Source organism: Melospiza melodia, chromosome 5 (genome assembly GCF_035770615.1).
Source record: "Melospiza melodia melodia isolate bMelMel2 chromosome 5, bMelMel2.pri, whole genome shotgun sequence".
Taxonomy (NCBI): Eukaryota; Metazoa; Chordata; class Aves; order Passeriformes; family Passerellidae; genus Melospiza; species Melospiza melodia.
This window is the reverse complement of record NC_086198.1, coordinates 78,425,198-78,445,366: the sequence shown is the minus strand read 5'-3', so window position 1 is coordinate 78,445,366 and position 20,169 is coordinate 78,425,198. Positions and strand designations below refer to the sequence as shown.

At 37.8% G+C, this 20,169-nt stretch overlaps 1 protein-coding gene across 6 annotated transcripts in view; it reads left to right on the top strand.

The window, feature by feature from the left end:
* The window catches only part of SORCS2 (sortilin related VPS10 domain containing receptor 2), a 536,381-nt gene that overhangs the window by 451,200 nt on the left and 65,012 nt on the right, over nucleotides 1–20,169 (top strand). For all 6 annotated transcript variants that reach the window (XM_063157566.1, XM_063157565.1, XM_063157563.1 and 3 more), the window contains 3 exons: nucleotides 4,495–4,674; nucleotides 9,867–10,013; nucleotides 11,378–11,480. In XM_063157566.1, the coding sequence (XP_063013636.1) occupies nucleotides 4,495–4,674; nucleotides 9,867–10,013; nucleotides 11,378–11,480 (430 nt within the window). The remainder of the gene's footprint in view (nucleotides 1–4,494; nucleotides 4,675–9,866; nucleotides 10,014–11,377; nucleotides 11,481–20,169) is intronic.

Below are 20,169 nucleotides of genomic sequence, written 5' to 3'. Positions count from 1 at the left end.
GGTATGTGTCTGTATACAATGAAAAAAACTCATTCCTCTTCCCTTCCTTCTTTAAACCTCTTTCCTTCTTTCCTGCTATCCACAACTGCCCCACATCCAGCTCTGTTTAATAGCTTTAGGCTTTTTGGACCAACTTTTGATTGGATGTTCATTCAGCTTTATGTGATAACAGACTTGACTACATTAAAAACAGGGAATTAGTTATGGAAACACTGTTGGTCTCTCTGTGTTAGAAGTAAAGAAATAATTTTTAAGCAGTGTTTACAGGAAGAAATATTTGATTGTGTCTGTATACCTGATGGAAGAGTTCTTGGGTGCCTGTGCTCCTGATCATTCAGTTCTTTCAATGCTTTATGTACGCCCTCAGACTCATTGATTTAACAGACCGTGTCTGTTCCATGTGATATGGAGTTTCTTTGAAGTGCTGCTCATCTTTTGGAACAAGTTGGCCTTCTGCAAATGCCTAATTATTTTGAGTATCACTTTGAAACTCTCTTTGTGTTATTTGTTTGTTAATTATGTTCTCTGCTATTGATGGAGTACAAACACGGCAGCTTACAAGTCCCTGAGAGAGCAGGAGTGACATGACCTGTCACTGGATGCCTAACTTAATCATGCCAAATTTTAATATGAAGTCTTTGATCATGATTCATTTAGCATTTTTTGTAGAAAAAGTAATTCTGATTCAACAGATCTCCAGCTGTCCTTAATTTTAATTCCATGGGCTGGTTCACTGCTTTGGACCTATGAGTAGTTTCACAGATTTTTAGTGGTAAATATACAGATTTCTGTGCTTAGTGTGGTCTAACATTTCCCAGTGAAGAGGGAAGGATGAAGGAAAAATTGTGACAAAGGAATTTTCAAAATAAAGTGCACAAGAAGCACCTTGGTAAACAAAGCAGAGGAATCTCATGGGGGCTTAGAGGTTAAAAAAAAAAAACCAAAACAACAAGAAGTTTTGGGCAATGCAGCTCGTAGAACCTCAGAACTGTGCAAAAGCTTACAACCGAAGAAGAGATAGAAGGAGAATACTGGTATTTGGGAATTACAGACTATGGCTGATACCAGCTGACATTGGTGAGCTTTGCAAAAACAAAGAGAAAGAGGAAAGTGAAAACGGCGAGAGCACGGATACTTGGGTCAGTAAGAGATGGAGCAGAGGAGGCACAGCAGACTTGAGAGGGAAAAAGTAAAGTAGTAGAGACAAGAGAAGGGATGCCCATGGAGAAATGAACATACCACAGAGGAAACAGCATGGTTGCTATGGCAAATTGGGGAGAAGGCTCTGCCTTGGGACATCTGGAAGGTCATGGGCTCTCATTTCAGCATGGAAGTGAAAGAAAACCACAAGATCTTAAATAGTGAATGCAGCCTGGAGATAACAAAAATCTGAACAGAGACAATTAGGAATGTTCCAAACTCTGAAAATCTCTAACATCAGTAAAGAAGGTCTTTATAAATTAATTTGAATAAATTGTGTGTGAATAGCATAATTACAGAAAAATGTGATGATGATCAGTGGCACTTTGAGTAGCTTGCAGAATGTAGAGGGGGAAAGCAGCAGGTCCAGCAAAAGGCAATTGCCGTAGTCCAAGCGTGAAATCATAAAAGAATAAATGCTTTCCTTATAGGATCTGCTGAGGTTACAGCCTAAGGTTGTAACTGTGTCCATGAATTAGATAAAGCAGTAAAAATGTGCATTCTCTCCGTCAAGATTTTTTTTTCCTCGGACATCCTTTCTGGTTAACTCTTAGGTGACAGACGGTAGGTCCTGCCTAGCAATACTTGCTGATGTCCCCTCTCCATGTGCTTCTCACCTCTTGAGCAGTGGGGGGTAACCTGGGATGAAGGAATTGAATCCATCCCCTGTATTTCCCAGTTAATTTCTTCTTTTTAAATTCACCTTTCAGTATAGGAATAGTAGAAGAGTGACATGACCATTTGCCTTTGTTTTAACTAGATTTTCAGCAGTTTGTGTCAATTGGGATTTTGAAAGATAAGTTGAAGAATTGGGCATGAAATTTGCAGTTTTCCTCATGTTGTCAATTACTTTTCCCAGAAGATTGTATCAGAAAGCAGGAAATGCTGCACAGGATTGTTGCAAGGTAGTATAACTGAAGGACTGCTTTGTTTCTTGAGGGAAAAGAAATCATTCTGAAAGGAAAATAGCTGTAAGGCTGAACTGGAAATCTAAAAGCGTAAATTCTGAAAGGAAGGAACAAAGTTCAAGGCAGTGCAAGGGTAATTTCACTTGCTAAGACCAGGATATGTTAAACTCTTGCCTCAGCAAAGTTGCCAACCAGCAGTCTGAGAGGACAAACATCTTTATTAGTGGCAGCCACTGCCAAGAGGAAAGTGAACTCTGATTTGCTGAGTAAACTTTTGTGTCCAACCTCTCTTTCCCTCACGTGGCCCCCACAGTCTGCCCAAAATTTATCTCCCTGTCCTTGTGCACTGCACATTTTGGCTCTTTGTGTGTTGTTTCTGGTGGCTCAGCTGCTCCTACCCCAGCCTGGGATGGGAGACCCAGAGCTGAGCCTGTCCCCAGCTCTCACCTCTGCCACCAAGGGCCACCTGAGCAGCCACTGCCACCTCACCAGGGAAAGCATGGAGTGGGACAGCACTGGGGCAGGGAAAGTGCCATTCCTACATTCCCTGGAGGTTTGCATTTCTCTGTGGCACTGTATAAATGTTGTATTGTAATAATGTAGTCATTAATTTTGCAGAAAGCTTCTGGCTTCATGGAATATTAAGGGTTTTCTAGACGTTTTCACATTAAAAAATTGTTTCTTTATTCTTTGTGACTCTGCTTCGCTTCCATCTTTATCATCAGATAGTCATGGGAACTTTCCATGTAGTATAATGTGGGCTACCAATCCTCATGTTGCCCTGGTTCTAGGCAGGAAATGAAACATTCTATACATGAAAGAGACTTTTAAAACAACCTGTTCTGATCAATTGCTGTGTTTTCCTGGCATTTCTGGCAGACTCTCTGCTTTGGAGTAATTTTTCAGTACCCAAAAGAAAAAAAAAAAAGGAAAAAGAACTATTCCTGGGATGCTAAACAAAAATCTACTTTACTACAAAGTTCAAATGAGAGTCTTTGGAAACAGCATTGAGCTGTCATTGATAGGAAACTTCACTTAAATTCTTTGTGTTGAGATGTGTCACATATGCAAAAATACTTTAAATTTAGCTAAACTATTAGTATTTAATAACCCTCCTCTGTTCATATTAAAAATCTTTCCTTTGCATTATTTTACTTCTATACATGTCTTTTTTTAATCTAAGTGTCTCAGTCACTGTGCATATTGCCTACAGTGTGACTGCCGTGTTTTGCTGAGTACTCAGTGTTCCTCTGTTACTCACTCTTTCTTCAGTCTTAACTGGATTCTTATGAAGCTGATTTGTCTCCTTGAGTTCTACAAAGTTGTTTTATTGATTTCCTTTTTTTTTATATTTTTAATCCAATTAATCCTAAATTCATATTGTATTGACATTCTGGTAACTTTATTTAATATTCAGTCCATTGCCTTAGTACTTTTCCAGTAATAAGGTGACCAGAACTGAATGCAATATCCCAGTTAAGTTCCAAGGTCATGAAGAGTTTACAAGCTTCCAGTCTCTGTCATTTCTGATGTCATTTCTTACATAGCCCCAACATCTGCCTTTTTGCTCCCAAACCATGTTGCCAACTCACGTCCCTTTATTCTCCTTCCTAAGCTTAGTTCAGTGTTGCTACTTCCTGATTTATTTCTTCTCTTTGATATTAGTGTTAAATTATTTTCCCCAGCTGTGCATTTTTTTTGTCTGAGACATTTGGAGTGAAGAAGCTGGGAAAACTGAAAGCAAGATGTAGCAATATCCATGCCTGAAATTCTTGGGAAATGAATGCAGAATATTGACTCTCCTGTTATTACTGTTGAATATTTAGGTGGTTGTGTAGACATAGATAGACAAATTAATGTAATCTACTACAATGCACATGAGCTGTGTGCATGGTAAGTGCTATATCCCACGTGAACTGCTGTACAATGTATCTTATCCTCTTTGTGCTATGCTATTTTTTAACTGATTTTCATTTCTCTATTACTTGAAGATTATTTTTTTAGATTCCTTTGTTAATGTTGTTTCATTCTTCCATTCACTCTTATCCAGATTTTAGAAAGTCAGTCACTTGGGTTTTTTTTTTCCTTTCGCTATTTTTCCTTTCAAGAAATCATTTCCTGCTGAAGTCAAAGCAGAGTACAGATATTGCACATTCATGATTTTTTCCTTCACTAAGGCAGTTTGCACTGCAGTCAGAAGGCAGTGAGGAACCACTTTGGAGCATTGGGATAGGCATGCTGATTAGTATTATTTTGGGAGGTTATTGTTTTTAAACATTCAGATGTTTCCCCTCCCCCCCAGTATTAAACACTCCTGACCAACTCACTGTTTGTACTATAGAAATTATGTAAAAAATCAGTCATTATGTATCTTATTTTCCTACAGGACTTACAGATAATCAGCACAGATGAAAACCAGGTGTTTGTGGCTGTACAGGAGTGGTACCAGACAGACACATACAACCTGTACCAGTCTGACCCACAAGGTGTTTACTACTCCATCCTGCTGGAGAATGTCCGGAGCACGAAGCAGCCAGAAGAGAATGTCCTGATAGATATTCTGGAGGTAGGTCTTTATATTTCCCATTATGTGTAGTCTGTGGGGAGGATTTTTTTTTTTTTATTATGAGTATAATTAATTTTAAGTAATGTATTTTCACAGTTATATTTAAATAGAAAGTCTAGGATTTCTGTCTTATTTGTAGCACATTGTTACTACTTACATATTTCCCTCTTGACCTACTAATGTGTTGTGTACTCTAACTAGATTCTTGGGATGGGTTTCTATGGATGTGCAAATCCAAAACTAAGTTCTCTTTAAGATATTGAAAAGTGAATCTGGCAGCACAATTTATTCTTGAAGTAAGAAGTTATGCACCTGTCTATGCACAGCTTTTTTCTTCTAGGTGACTCACTGGTGCTTTTGCTGGTTTAAGAGCTGGACATCTTTTAGCCAGTAGGGTTTTAAGTAGTAATCCTGCAAGCCTTGTGCTAGGTTGTGTGAGCTCTGAAAGGCTAAGAGCCAACAAAATTAGATATTGGACAGCAAATTCACTTCCTTTCAGTACATGTTGTGCCAACAGCATTTTCTATGAGACCAACTCGGCAGTGAACAAATCTATCTTGTATTTTAACATCAGTGCACTTGGCAAAATAAAAGACTACAGTGTTTTGGAAGAGTATCAGAGGCTGTTATCAGTTCCATTCCTGTTTAGGGAATGGAATTTCAGTGTAATGAATTTCAATGTAACATTTGCTCTAGTTTTGTTCTTTCTGGCCATTATCAGAGCATTAAACTGGCTTCGGTCTGACACAATTTGTCCCATTACACGTAATTTGCCTGGTGTTAATTTAAAAAAAAAAAAAAAAAAAACAAAACTTTTAAGGTGCACCAGACTTCTTTGGCAAAGGTTTGTAGTAATTCTGGATACAAGGCACACACTGACAGAACTGTTAAATGACTGTAATTAGACTCTTCTTGGAGGGGGAAAATGATAGTGTTTTCTTCCTCCTTATCTCCTCCATCTTTCTTTAGCTTTTTCTTTCTAAATGGCTGTGGTAAAACAAAATGGTCTCTCATTACTAGTGATTATTTTCTAGACTCAACCTTTTTAGAAATGAGGCTTCCTAATGAGTGAAGCTACACATTGTGTGTAGCCACGTTCCCACAGGGTGATTTATCGATAGCATTAATTTGCAGCGTTTTACTCTTGGGCACCCCTGTGACCAAGCAAAGCTAAAAAGCAGTCAGGTGCAATCTCTGCTCCTTGCATCACCTGTAGCATGTAATTTCAGATAAGTTGTACAGAGATGCTACCCCTGGCTATCCTTTTGTCTACAAGAATTATTAACTTAATTCAGTTACACTGATTGTTTAATAATTTCCCAATGTTGCTGAGGGCATATTAGATAATGCAATTGTAGTTTATTGTGTGCTGGATCAATTTGTAGGGTTACATTAAAAAGGAAATGTACACATGATAAGGACAATACACGTGGAGCCATACAATTCAATTCTTTTAAGCTATTTTTGAAATTGAGTTGCTTTATAGGAGAGCACTGATGGCTTCTAGATAGCTTGCATGATAAATAATTAGTGCTCATCTTGTTTACTAGAATGGGATCAAGTGCTCATAATGTGTGGGTTGTTTACTCAGTATAAAATTGCTAATAAATAAAACACATATTGCAGCCCTTGAGGGTGGGGTTTTTTAAATCTAATCTTGGTTTTCTCTTTTGAGCATTTTAATGCAAGTATCCCATCTTGGAAAGGGGAACCTTCAGTGCAGAACAGAGACAGTCCTCGGTGGTGGAAAATTTCTCTTTCTGCCAGTATATAATTCTCCTTAAAATTTGTGCTGTTCATCTTTGTTATCTTCTGACTGCAATTAATCTTTTACTTGTACATATACCACAAAAATTTTAATAGGTATCTGCCTGTCTGTATTAATTTTCTTTTCTATGCTTTATCTTTTTTTGCACCATATTTCTTCTCATGTTGCGCACCTAAAAGGGAACAATTTACAAATACTTGTTTAAAGAAGAGAAGAAAAAAAAAATTAAACCCTAAATGACTGTCCAAAAGGAGCATGCCTCTGAATTATGTGACTGTATACAAGGAGCATGTCCTTGAAATTGTGTCAAGTGCTGCCAGTGTGAAGGATTCACAAATTTGACATAAACATATTTGCAGAATGGGCATACTAATGCAATACCTCTGCATTGGTTCCTGCTGTGACTCCTTATGTAGATAAGAGCTACATGAGTTGCAGTACACTTTCTTCATGCCTTTTTTCCCCAAACAAATTGTATATATTTAAATTTTAGTCACAGACATATATGATATAGCAGTAATTTCTACATTTCAGTAACTGCTGCTAATAAACACTGTGGGACATCTGAACTGTGCTTCTTGCTACCAACTAAACAGAGTATTGTTGGGATGAAATATCAGAAATGTAACAAGGAGCAATTAATAAGTCACAGCAGAAAGTCTCAGGAAATAATTTTATAAGGTACGAAAGTGCTTTTCTAAGAGTACTGGGGAACAACTATTCCCTGAACTGTTTAACAAAATGGGTACTCTGAGAACTAAGCTCAAAGTTCAAAAAAAACAGCAGAAAAGTGCTTTGAATTTCCTCCTGTTCAGCTGTCTTGAGTGGTTCCTGGACTGTTCATCAGAGTAACTGAGCACTGCACAATGTTAAAATGTCTTCTTTTCCATAGCAACTTACTGTTAATGTGAATCTTTTCCTTTCTTGATAGAAAGATACTTATCTTGCAATTTTAGATTAGGGAACTAAGTCAAGGAGTAGAACGTACAGAGGAATTCGAGTGCCTTGGCATCACAGTCTAATCCATGAGATAGATTAGACACACTTCATTTCCAGTATTTACAGAGTTGGGTGTGTATTTGTATAGGCCACAGGACAAATGAAATGGAAAATGCTGCAGCAGGGGTGGGATGTGGTAAAGATGCCATTTTTTACACACCACAATTTTGTGTTAGTTATTGGGTTTTAGATTAATGCGCCACTCTGAACATGATATTTCTGAACTTGCTCTGAAGATAGATGCCTGAAACCTATTTATTATTTCAAGCAGGGTTTATGCCTTTCATTCAAAGTGCAACTGCTGTGAAGTGCTGGTTGGCTTTTATCTTTTAAAGCAGCAGTGAGAGAAGTTAACTGAGACACTGGAAGAAATGTTTTCATAACCTTTCAATGTTTGATAGATTCAAACACTTGTGTACCATATTCTTGAGAGGAGAAGTTACCCTAGAGCTTGGTTAGATTAGAGATGGGAGTGGCAATGGAGAAAATTTTAGCCTGACTCCTATTTGATGATTATATGGAATTATTAAATATTCATTAAACGAGTGGGTGGGAAAGGGAAAGAGAGGAGAAACAAAAATAATCATGATGCAGCACTGGTGTTGCTATCCACAGATGAAGAGGGAAACCTCAGTTGCAGTCTCTGATGTAATTATTGTTTAAATATTCAATATTGTGTTCCCTGGAAGGAAGACATGCACAGAAATTTTACCCCAAGTCTGCCTTCCCACGTAAATATTTGAACTGCCAGGCTTTTCAAGGCTGAGCTGTCTCTTGAAGGTAGACTATGTAAAAAATCCTCAGCAAGATTAAAATGCTTTCAAAGTAAAGAAAGCAGGTTCATAATTTCTTATCCTCCTTTCCTTTTCTCACCTGCACTGCAAATAGTTGACTTTTATGGTATGTTTGACTTGGAGGTGGTTCTGAACTTTCAGCATCCTGGATAGGTAACCCAATCACATATGCGTAGGATTTAAGGAAGAAGGAGCTTGTGAGGGAGTAGAGTATTTGAATGTTTATACAGATTTTTTTTTATATAAACTTCTATATATTTCCAAGTTTTAGGCTGTTACCATAACCAGCAGAACATTCACATTCCCTGTAGGTTTGGATCAGTTCCTTCCTGTATTTATAAACAGTGAGTATCCAATCTGTAGCCTGCTAGTAGGGATGCCGGCTTTTCACCTTCAATGCAGACTTCTGCTAAATGAATGTTAAATGGAGTTAAGACCTGGCAGTTGGAAAAAGAAAGGAACAGTAAATATTTCAAATGAAAAAGAAAAGTTCAGAAGTGCGGCATGTTATCAAGAGGCAAATATTCCTGATCATTCAAAGAGCTATCTGTTTTGCGCATTTATTTGTAATGAATGGTTCAGTTTTGTTAAGAGTCAGCACTCAAGGAGATGAGCAAGCTGTACTGTGCTGGAAATGTGTATCAGTTTATATATGTTGTCCAGAATTTTCCAAAAATTCAGGAAGTCTTATAAATAGTGGCAAGGGAACCAAGAGCACTCTTAAGGAAACCTTCACTTTTAATAGAAGACCTTATTTTGTGCCCATGGGTGGAATATACATTAATATGTTAATAATTTAAATGTTAGGGCTAGAACTAAACATATTAAGTTATAATTACTGTCAGGCTGCTTCTAAAATTATATCCATTAACTTTGACACTTTGACTTGTAGTAATTTTCTAATACAGGTTGTTTTGAAATAAAATAACAGGCCAAGAGAAGAGGGTCATTTTTTGTTATTATTTTTTTCTCCAGAGGTTAAACTGGTGAAGGGTGGAGTGTGGAAGCATTTCAGATGCTTGAGAGGGTGATTCAGCCCTCAGTGTGTCTTCCTCAGATGAAGTGCCTGTATTTATTTCCTGCAAAGGACAACAGTGCTTCCCAAATCAGTGTTATTTTAAAGGATATGATTCTGTGTTGTGTTATTGTAATGTATTTGTGTGATATGGGCACAGAAATTCACATTAAAAGTTAGATGGTTGTTAAAAATTGCTTTCATCATTTGTAGAACAGCATTTTAAAGATGTACATATTTAAAGAAAATGGGGAAATTTTATTGGTGAGACCATGCTACCATAATTTTTTTATTTTGCTATATAAATTAATGTGTTTTGCTATATTAAACATGTATTTTAATTAGCCTTCTGACATGGAGAGAACTGCATATGCTTTTTAAATACATTTAGAAATAAAAATCAGTTTGTAATTGTCATTGCATTCCCCCTTTCTCCCTTTCCTCTTATATTTTTGCCTTCCTCATATTTTTTTAAGGTATCATCCACTTTCAGTTTCCAGGAGAAACTACCTGAGATACACAGTTCAGAGCCACAAAAGAGCAGCTAATCAGGGATAATCCTTGTTGAAAAAAACGTGTATGTGCTGGATGTTAGCTTTTCTTCTCTATGCTTCAGGTCAGAGGTGTAAAAGGAGTCTTTTTGGCCAACCAGAAAATTGATGGGAAAGTTACAACCCTGATAACCTACAACAAAGGCCGTGACTGGGATTTTCTAAACCCTCCAGACATCGATATGAACGGCAAACCCACCAACTGCAAACCTGTAAGTGGCTCTTTTTGGAGTATCCTCCCTCTAAAGTCTGCAAGAATTACCTGCATGGTAGGGTGTGCAGTAGTTCCAACAGCTCAAGAGCTTTGTGCTGAGTTTAGCAGCCAAACTAGCAGGGAAATGGGCTTGCATTGTATGAGCTGTGGTTCCATAGGCTCTTAGTTCAGTCATCATGTAGAGTGAGGAGTCATGGCTTTCTAGTGCACTGCATTTCATATTTGAGATCACTTTGACACAAAGAGGGCACATTTCTTTTGTGTCAACCATACAACCCAGTTCAGAATAATCATGGCAGTCATTTGTGACTGGATATATGGGGCACATCATGACTCAAACACAGATTACCAATAATTTTTCTCTTTCCATCTCTTCATATTTTTGTTTCATAATAAACCAAGGTAACCTTTGGTTCCCTGTTAAAGGGAGCTCCTGACAGTTCCTTGAAAATGAATACCATGGTAACTTGCATAAAATATCCCTTTCTTTTTATAAGGTGTTACTTCTGTTTGTTTAGATGTCCCAAGTGCCCATAGTATTTTATTATTTGCAAGGCTTTACTGAAAGCCTTATATTTTTCCCACTGACTTTCTGCTCCTGGGGAGTCAAAGCTCTGCATTGGTGGGCAAAATAAGTGTTGTAGTCCTGCAACTGCCAGAGCTTTGCTCCCTCTCCCCATGGCAGAAGTGGAGGGCTGGAGCTGCTGGCTCCCTTTTGGAGAGTTCAAGGCTGTGCTGCAGGGCTCCAGCCTGTGGGGTCTGGTGCAGATCAGTCTGAGATGAGTGGGACAATGGCAGTGGCAGCAGCTCCCAGGCTGAGCTGGCCCCTGGTAAAGCTCCTGGTCACATTGCTGTGAACAATTTGACCTTTGAGTGCACTGCACAAAGGGCAAGAAGCAGCAAGTTGCTTAGCAAGGAGACATGATGTGTCCTAAAGTCATTATGCTATTTTTCATACCACTTTTTTACTAAAAAAGGCATTTCAGCCCAAACAGTTGTTTTTAATAATAACTTTACTATTTACCCGGGACCAACAGACATGCAATACTTGTTGCAGTTAGTTAAAATTTTTAAGCAATTATTCTGTCAGAAGGAGGTTTGTATAATAATGCTGACTTCATTGAGTTTGGAAATCTTTCTTTGAGACAGTGACACACTATGCAGACATCACCAGAGACTTTTGATATAAAGTGAAGACTGATACTTCAGACTGGAATTTGGCTCCATGGGAAGCAGCTATTCTTTTTCTTTATGAAGACATACATTGCTGAAGCTGCTCCCTGTCTGGGCTTTCATTTATTCTAGGAGCATTATTGGTAGCAGTGATTTTTAAAACCTGTTCTCTGCTTCTTCCCCCACAAGCCTGATTGTCACCTCCACCTGCATCTGCGGTGGGCAGACAACCCCTATGTGTCAGGCACAGTGCACACCAAGGACACTGCACCAGGGCTCATCATGGGGGCAGGTAAGTCCATGGCATTGCTTTTGAACACCTGAAATCTGGCAGGACTTCTTTGTAGAGCTAGTCTTTGGATTTGTAAGAATACCATGCTGAAAACATTGCCAAAATAAGGCTTTCCTGCAGAATAATCCTTTATGGAATCTTTGGATCAAGAAATTCTATATATAAGTTAATGGAAGGTCCAGAGTTGTGTCTTCTCAGACACAGATCTATATCAGATCTTAATCAGTCACCTGGGTCTATCATGCTCTGCTGTGATGTGCAGTACCACCTTCCTCATTCATGTGGAGGTGTGGTGGTGGCTGAAAGACATGTCCTGCATTCTTTTTCTCTGGAAGTGATGTGCAGTCCCTTCAGCATCATGAATAACCCAGAAAAGCAGTGGTCAATCCTTTGTTCTTTAAGCCTGGATAATTTGTCTAGCAATTTTTATTAATTCCTTTCTGCCTAAAGAGAGAGGAATTGAAAGAGGCTGTGTTGGGAACAATGCTGGTTGTGGCTTCTCCATTATAACTTACATATGGAGTTATGTCAGTGTGAAGTGGAATTTAATAAAGGAAATTCCATTGCAGTGTTGAGCACTCATCAAGAAAAATATTCACATAACTCAATTTTGCTTTGTATCTTTGTAATCCATCTATTCATTTTATTTAACCTTCTGTTTATTTGTTTCAAAATTGTCTAAATGTTAACGATACTGAGAGCTTTTTAAACTTGTATTATTTTATTCTTATGTTATGGATAATGCTTAGGTGAAATGTACACATGTAGGCTTCTCTTTTCATAAAAATGCATCTGTTTTTAATGAATAATGGCTTCTACTTTATCTTACATTAGTCTCTGACAAACAGCTTACTAAGTTGAAAGTTTCCTGAGAATGTCAAGGTTAGAATATTTGGTGCTTAAAGAGAACGACAGCTGCCAGTACTGGTAATTTTTAATATAACTGAAGACTTCAAGTGTTTCTGTAATGTAAAGGGAGTTCAAAGTATTTTACTGGAGACAGATATACCTGGTGAAATGCTGCTATGTTTTTATTGGTACAAATGAGACTAAGAATTTGTGCAATGCCCTTGTAGATAGATTCCTAATATGTGTTCAGGTCAAACTTCATGAATTCAAATGTTTAAAAAAATATCTTCCATTTCAAATATCTTCTTTTTTCACTAAAGCACTCAAAATGTAGATTCTTAGTTTTAGCCTTATCTTATCATGCTTAAATGCCTTCCATTAGCAAATTAATGAGTGAGATTTAATTAGTCCATTATTCTATTTCATTTTTCTTTCTGTTTGCACTGTAATCTGATGTGTTGAACTGATATTTGTTGAGTTGTTGGGTTGTGTTCTTTTGTTTGGGGTTTGTAGATGTTTTGTAAATGTGCTGTTTTCTGAGATCACATTAGGGAGGGCAGGTTGTAGAAGAGCATTTTGCCCTTAATTCCTTTCTAGAATGGGGTGACATTTATCACTGTGACATTGTCTTACTCTGCCAGGTAGAGAACTTGTCAACAACTTTCCTCAACATGATCAGGAGGAAGTGATTTTGATAATATTCTGATGTCACGAAGAAATGAACTAATATGTTAAATTTGACTTGCCTGTGGAGCAACCAGTAATGTAATGGGAATGGTAGAAGGCACCCTTGCTCAGTTGCAAGCCACCTTGCTGTTGGCTACCTACCCCCTGGGCGAGGTGGTGGGAAAGTGGGAAAAATTTGAGTGCAAGAGACTGCAGTGTGTCCTTTTTCTGGTAGAAGAAAAACTTCTGTAGCTGAAAACAGAGCAAAGGGATCTATTTTGGAGCCTTAAAAAATACTATAGAGCAACTGCATCCCCTTGCCAAAAGATGACCTGAATCAACTCTGATTTTGACTTGCATTTACATTTTTTGAATGCCCAGGTCATCTGGATTCAGTGCATGTGTTCAGTCTTATCTGGCAAACCTGATACCCTTGTAAACTTACACTTCTTATCAGAAATTCTTTACATAGAGCGAGCCTGAATTTCCTTTGGCCTGATCCTTGAAACTGATAATCCTATATGTTGATTCAGAATCCTGAATCAACATAAGTATTAGGTTCTTAGTAGATCCAGGAATCAGATTATTTGAGCCACATCACACACTATTGGAATTTTACTGTTAGATTTAGGGAGATCACATCTTCTGGAAATGACTGAAGGTGATAAAATCCGTGAATGTCAGTTGATCTCAGCATGTCTAGGAGTCATCAGTGCCTTGTGCTGTAAAAAGCAAAATTATTCTTGGTGTGAAATAAGTAAATAATTGCCAGCAGAGAGAGGGAATTATTAATACTCTGGCAAAATACTGTACAGTGACATTATTAATACGACTGTGTACAATTCTGATAATCAATTTTCAGGACCAGTGAGCAGGTGCTAAGAAGGTATCTTTGGCAGTTGATGAAAATAGAGAATATTTACAAGAAAACCCCCATTAGCTGAAAAACTAAAGGACACTAAAGAATATGATTTTTTTTTCCTGGCAGGGTAACCACAGGGTAGAAACAAACAAGTGATGCAGACAAGTGGATAAGAACTGGAAATATGGTTCCTAAGCATAAGAACCCTATCAATCAAAAAGCAAAAAAAAATCTCTTTAAAAAGTGGATTTTGGCTTCTTTCTGGGAAGCTTATACAACACAGCTGCTTTTGGTAATGGAAAAGCTATTCTGTGACTTAAGTAAAGTTTTGATATGGAAAATGCTGGAAAAAATCAGAGATCAGAGACTACTGAATATTGTTTTAATTTAAAAAAAAGGAATAATTAACTGGTGAACTGCATTTAACATCCAGAAAATTGGGAAAATTTAACCTCTTTAATAAAATGATAACATTGCATCCTTTTAAACTCATGTTTACAAATAAAAACCCCACTCTGTTAAACTTGCATAAATAGTTCTCAGGAACTCATATTTTTAACTTCTGTCTATATAAAAATTGTTCAGACAGAATATTAAATTTTGTAGCTCCATACGAGAGTGGTATTTTAAATAACTGCTTTGCTCTCTTTAAGAAATGCAATAGGACTTTGCATTTACATTTGATTTTTGTGCATTTTAATCTTGGCAACGACTTCTATTTCTCACAGCATCAGCTATGAAATGTGTGTCAATTGATGTGTAAATTTTTACTATAAACTTGCTGAGGACTTTTCTATGAAAAATGTTTAGAGTAGTGTAGCTTTTTCAGGTGCTAGTTTACAATAATTGCCTGCTTAGCTTCCAATCCAGATGGTAAATCAAGCAAGCAGTAAATTCTGCACATTCACACAAATTGAGGAAGTACTAGAGAAGTTCTGTTTACTTTTTCTCATATCAGGGCCAAATATAATTGCATACATTGTGGTGAATTTCTATCATTTTTCACAGAGGTAGCACACTAGGATGCCTCTATCAAAAAAGGGTAAGGGAACAGGGAGATGATTGAGCATTTTCCAGTACATTTTGGAGTGAACATCCTAAAATTCCTTTAAATTTTTGTCACATTCCTCAATTCTGATTCCCCACTCCCTCATCTGAACATCCCTCAGCTTGCCAGGCAAAACTGTGTGTCTGGGAGATTTAAATACAAATTGGTTGTATGTTTGTTCTATACTGTGACTACAAGATTGCAAACCATGAAATTTTAACTTATTGTGCATGGCCCAAGGGATGTTACAACTGTATTAATTACCAGTAATCCAGGCAAGGCACATCTCTTTTTTTGGAGTAGGTGTCTGCCTGTATGCTCAATTTAAATGATTGGAAAAGATTTTCCATATTAGAAGGATTATCTAAGCATTGCATATGGGGATTATTTCTTCTTACTGTAAACATGTTCAAAGTCACATATAAAAATATGGGTAAACACAGTGATAACTAGCACTTGAAACATGTAAATTGATGGTAAATTTTAAGTGAAGTAATCTTCCATATTTTTTGTGATCCAGTAAGAACCTGCAAAAATTTCCTTCTTGAGATCTACATTGAGAGCTGTGTTTCTCACAGCTGTACCCCTTTCCAGAGAGCTTTGCTGGCCACCAGACATCACTGAAAAACATTGATTTCTTTTGCATCCCTGTGCTACCAGCTGCTAAACTGTCATGTGCAGAGGTACAGAAAGCTTAGAAAAAAGCTATGTTGAACAGTTGTTAGTGCCTCTGTATTCTAGTTTTTGGTACTGCCACCCTGCTAGGATGGAACACATGATTTTATGCAGTTACTTAAAATCAGCCTTTACTCACACAAATGAAAAAGCAAAAGATTTCATGTATCGCAAAACACATTTTGAAAAGGTTTCTAAGAATGCAAGTAACAGAAGTGAAAAATTACTGTTCTTAATCAAAAACTGGAAAAGGCAGGCCAAAATATTTCCTTTTGCTTCCTGAATAGAAGCAGTGTCAGAACATAACAGCAGAGCAAAACTGACTCAGGCTGAGTCCATCTAGCAGAGTGTCCTGGCTGTGTTGGCAAAAGCCTTTGGGAGAGTGTTTAAGGACAATTCAGGTGTGTATCATCCCCCAGGCATTGGAGAAGACACACAAATGAGTCATTTAGTCACAAAAAGAATACAAAATATTGTAAGACAAATTTGAAAACTTTCTGTATTACAAACAAAACTTGCTGAAACTGGATGGCAAACACTCTGTATTGTGTCAGAGGAGTTTTCAGGGCACTCAGATCAGAAGTCCTGTGAGAATGGTACCATTTGTAGCTGTGGCTAGTAAAACCTTTTCATGGTTTAAGTCCAGCCAGCAACTAAGCATCACACAGCTCTTTGCTCACTTCCCCTGCAGGAGGATGGGGGGAAGGGAATTGGGAGTGAGGAAACTCATGGATTAAGATAAGAACAGCTTAAATAATTTGAAATCAATAAAAATAATAAATTGAAATTAAAAGAAAAATGAGAGAGAAATGAAATCCAAGAAAAGGAAGTGATGTAAGTGAGAACAGTTGCTCACCTCCAAACACCTGGTGCCCAGCCTGTCCCTGAGCAATGCCCCTGCACCAGCCTCTCCCCCAGTTTATTGCTGAACATGCTGACACGTGGCCTGGAATATCCCCAGGTCAGCTGGGCTTATTTATCCTGGCTGCGCCAATTTCCAATTCCTTGGTCACCCTCTGCCTCCTCACTGCTGGAGTCGGGTGAGGAGCAGAAAAGGCTTTGACTCTGTGTAAGCAGTGCAGGACTGAAAACATCTTTGTATTGTCACCAACACCTTCTCAGTACAGGTCCAAAACACAGCTCTGTACCAGGTGCTGTGAAGGAAATTCACTCCACCACAGCCCAAAACAGCCCATGCCTGCAGCTGAGTCCCCATTCCAGTTGCAGTTACTTTTTCAGTATGAACCTGAGTTGCCTTCAGTGTATGAGATTACATTTGCATGTTTCCCCAGATGGATTTTGACACAGACAAACTAACACAGACCCACCAACATGATAGAAAAGTTCCCTTGCTGTAATGGCACACCTGAGGGGTTACTGCATATATTTACAACTGTAATAAGAAACACAAATTTTGGTGTGGCCCACCAGGCAAAGTAGCTCACTGATATTTGGGGGGTGTGGTACAATCCAAACACTTCAGGGCATGGTGGGAATTATACTCAAACATTGTTGGCTTCCAGTCTTGGGCTGGGCATAATTGTTTCTCACCTTCTCCTGTCCCTTGGTCACAACAGTAACAGTTGTGCTCACATGTTATTGGATGCCACACTTACCACAAATATATTTTATGAATCTCATCAGATATGTCATGGAAAGGTTCAGAATTTCTCAGTTCTACTTTGACTGCTGCTGTGGCTTTGTAGTTATTTGTTTGCAGTGTTATTAATGTCAGGATTTTTTAGCATTTCATTTGATGTGAATTGGAGCTGTTGTAAAGAGGTTTATGGGGTGCCATTACATGCACTGTGTTAAGTTAGCTGGTTTATCCAGTAACACAACATTCTACAAGGTAGCTAGAGCTTAAAATTATGCACTTTATTTTAAATCTCAAAAAGAACAAAATGCTCCAAATCTTTGAAGTTATTTTTTATTAGCATATTGAAAAATAAAGTTAAAACAATGTAACTTTTTAAATAGAGAAAACTCATAACTCTTTTGTCACACATGTTAAATAGAAAGGTTTGCTAATAAAAGTGGGGCGAGTTCTCTTGGATCTTTGAAGGACTTAGTTTTATTCCAGTTCTACTTTTTCAGTCTAACAGCTTTCAGAGTGGCTTTTCTGTGGCTTATAAAACTTACGCATCATTATGTGTTCCTGTGGAAGTTTCCTTCTGTGTGTCACATGTCAGGTTTGGCTGCTTGGGTGCTTCCCTCTGCACTTTGCAGGAGCCTGCCTGTCTCCCGTGGTGCTGCTGCTTTCCTTCTTTTGGCCTTGCCCGCTTTTTCTGTCTGAATCCACTGATGCTCTTTTTCAGCAGGCCATGGTCTATGGTACCCACAGAGAAAACTTCACTTGCACTGAGAAGTTTTATCCTTCCTTACAGAAAAGTGTTTTATGGGTTTGGGGTTTTTTCTGCTTGAAGACTTTGTTTTACAAAGTTTACAAAATTACGTCATATAACTGTATGTCCCCAGAAATCTGGAAGTAGTGAAAATTACAGCCTTCATTAATTACACAATTAAACATTGTGTCAAAAGTCAGCAGGACCTGCATGCACCACTTCTGGCCTTCCACCCTCGGCCTATTGATGGCTTCTCTTCAAAGGTCAAACATCACTGAAGTCCTTTTTCCCAAAGCAGTGTCCCAGATTCTGTTCCTGCTGGCACCAGTCGTGGTTTAGGCAGAATGAAAAGTCTCTGGAATTATAACTGAGCCCACCAAGTCCTTTTGCTCTTTTACTAAGAAAAGACAGTAAAGGTAAAATCAGAACCAGAAGAAGTCATGTCTGTCTTTTAACGGAGCTGCAAATACAATGTTGCTAATGTCATTATTAAATCAGCTGGATAGAAAAGGCTTTTTAATGAAGCACAAGTAGATGCTGTTTAGTTTACAGAGTAATTTTCCATTAGCAAGGCAATTTACCACTGAATTCTTTAAAGAGCAGATCCCTAGCAATGCTCAAAATAAAGACCTACTCATGCAAGTAGAATTCAGTAAGTGGTGAAAAGAGGTAGAATAAACAACATTTATTCAGGAGCAAAACTAACACTACATTTATTAAAGTTATCTGTGTAAAGAAGAGTGTAGACTGATGGGAGCATGTTAGATTCTAGGAAGCAGATAAATATTTCTGTTTTCAGCTATCCTATAGAAAACATTCTGTGATTAACTTCAGTAGCACAAGAATATGTCCATTTGCAGGTGATACAGCAGTGAAAAGTAGAACAGAGGAAAGTAAGAATAGCAAAAGAAATGTATTTTGTATATGCAGTTTATCAAATCTTCCTTCCCTTCCTTCAGCCCTGAACAGGTAATTTCTCATTCATATCTCCTTCTAGTGATCAGATTAATCTTAAAGCTGTATTTGGGGAGAAAATATAACTGAATTAATGTCTGCAGCTTTCCTTTTGGAACTATTTCATTTGTTTATATTCATGGGAGGTCTAGGTTAGATATCAGGAAAAGGTTTTTCACCCAGAAGGTGATTGAGCTTTGGAAGAGGCTCCCCAGGGAAAGGGTCACAGCATCATGCCTGCATGAGTTCAAGAAGCATCTGGACAATGCTCTCAGGCACATGGTGTGATCCTTGGGATGTCCTGTGCAGGGCCAGGAGTTGGATTCAATGATCGTGATGGGTCCCTTCCAAGTCAACATATTCTATGATTCTATGAGCAACTAAATCTTTACTGAATTATGTAATAAATGAGGGAATGTGGAGTGTGTTGGAAAGATGAAAACCCAAGAAAAACCCAAGAATGAGAAGTGGCATCTTCTGAACTGTTAGATGCAATTTAAAGGAATTAACTGACTCGTATAAATTCCCTGATTCAGTATAAGTATTCCAGTCCTGTCTGGGATGTATTTAGAATTAGAGGAGGTAGAGTTATCTTATTAAAGAGTGGAGCACATGCACCCTTGATGGTCTAAATAGAGTGTGTATTTTGGGCAGTGGGTGCTGTCATTCCTCTTGGGAACCTTTCAGCAAGCACACTCTGTATAAACAGATCTGGTGTAGTGGTTTAAAACCAGCTATTTATATAATACACAAGTGAAATTTCATGGTGCTGTTCTAATCTCAAGTGTTTTTTTTCATAATCTCTTCTGCTTAAGAGGATCTGATAATTTTTATCTTATTTCTACAGTGAAAACATTCAAACCATATATTTAAGCCTAAATCCCCAGGAGGATATCATTTTAAAGGAATATTGTGCCATGCATGATTCTCCCCTAGAACATTAAGCTTCCTGATGGTTTAATAATTTGCTATTTGAAGTACTGCATGTTAAAAGATGGAGATCTCTGTACTTGGGACTGCATCTGCTATCATCTTCCCTAAGTTTAAAACTTCTCTTAACTTTGAATTCAGTTAACTGAATTCCCCTCAGTGCTATATGTCAATATATTCAGTAATTTTCTGCTTAATATTTAGGTAAATCAAATAATTCTGCTTTCAATTCTTTTGTATTTACTCTTTTTCAAACCCCTGTACCCTCTTTTTGTGTTGCATATTTCACCAGATTCTAGTCTAGCTACCACTTCATCAAGTTTTAAAGATAAAATATTTCATTTTAACAGTTTGAGTACA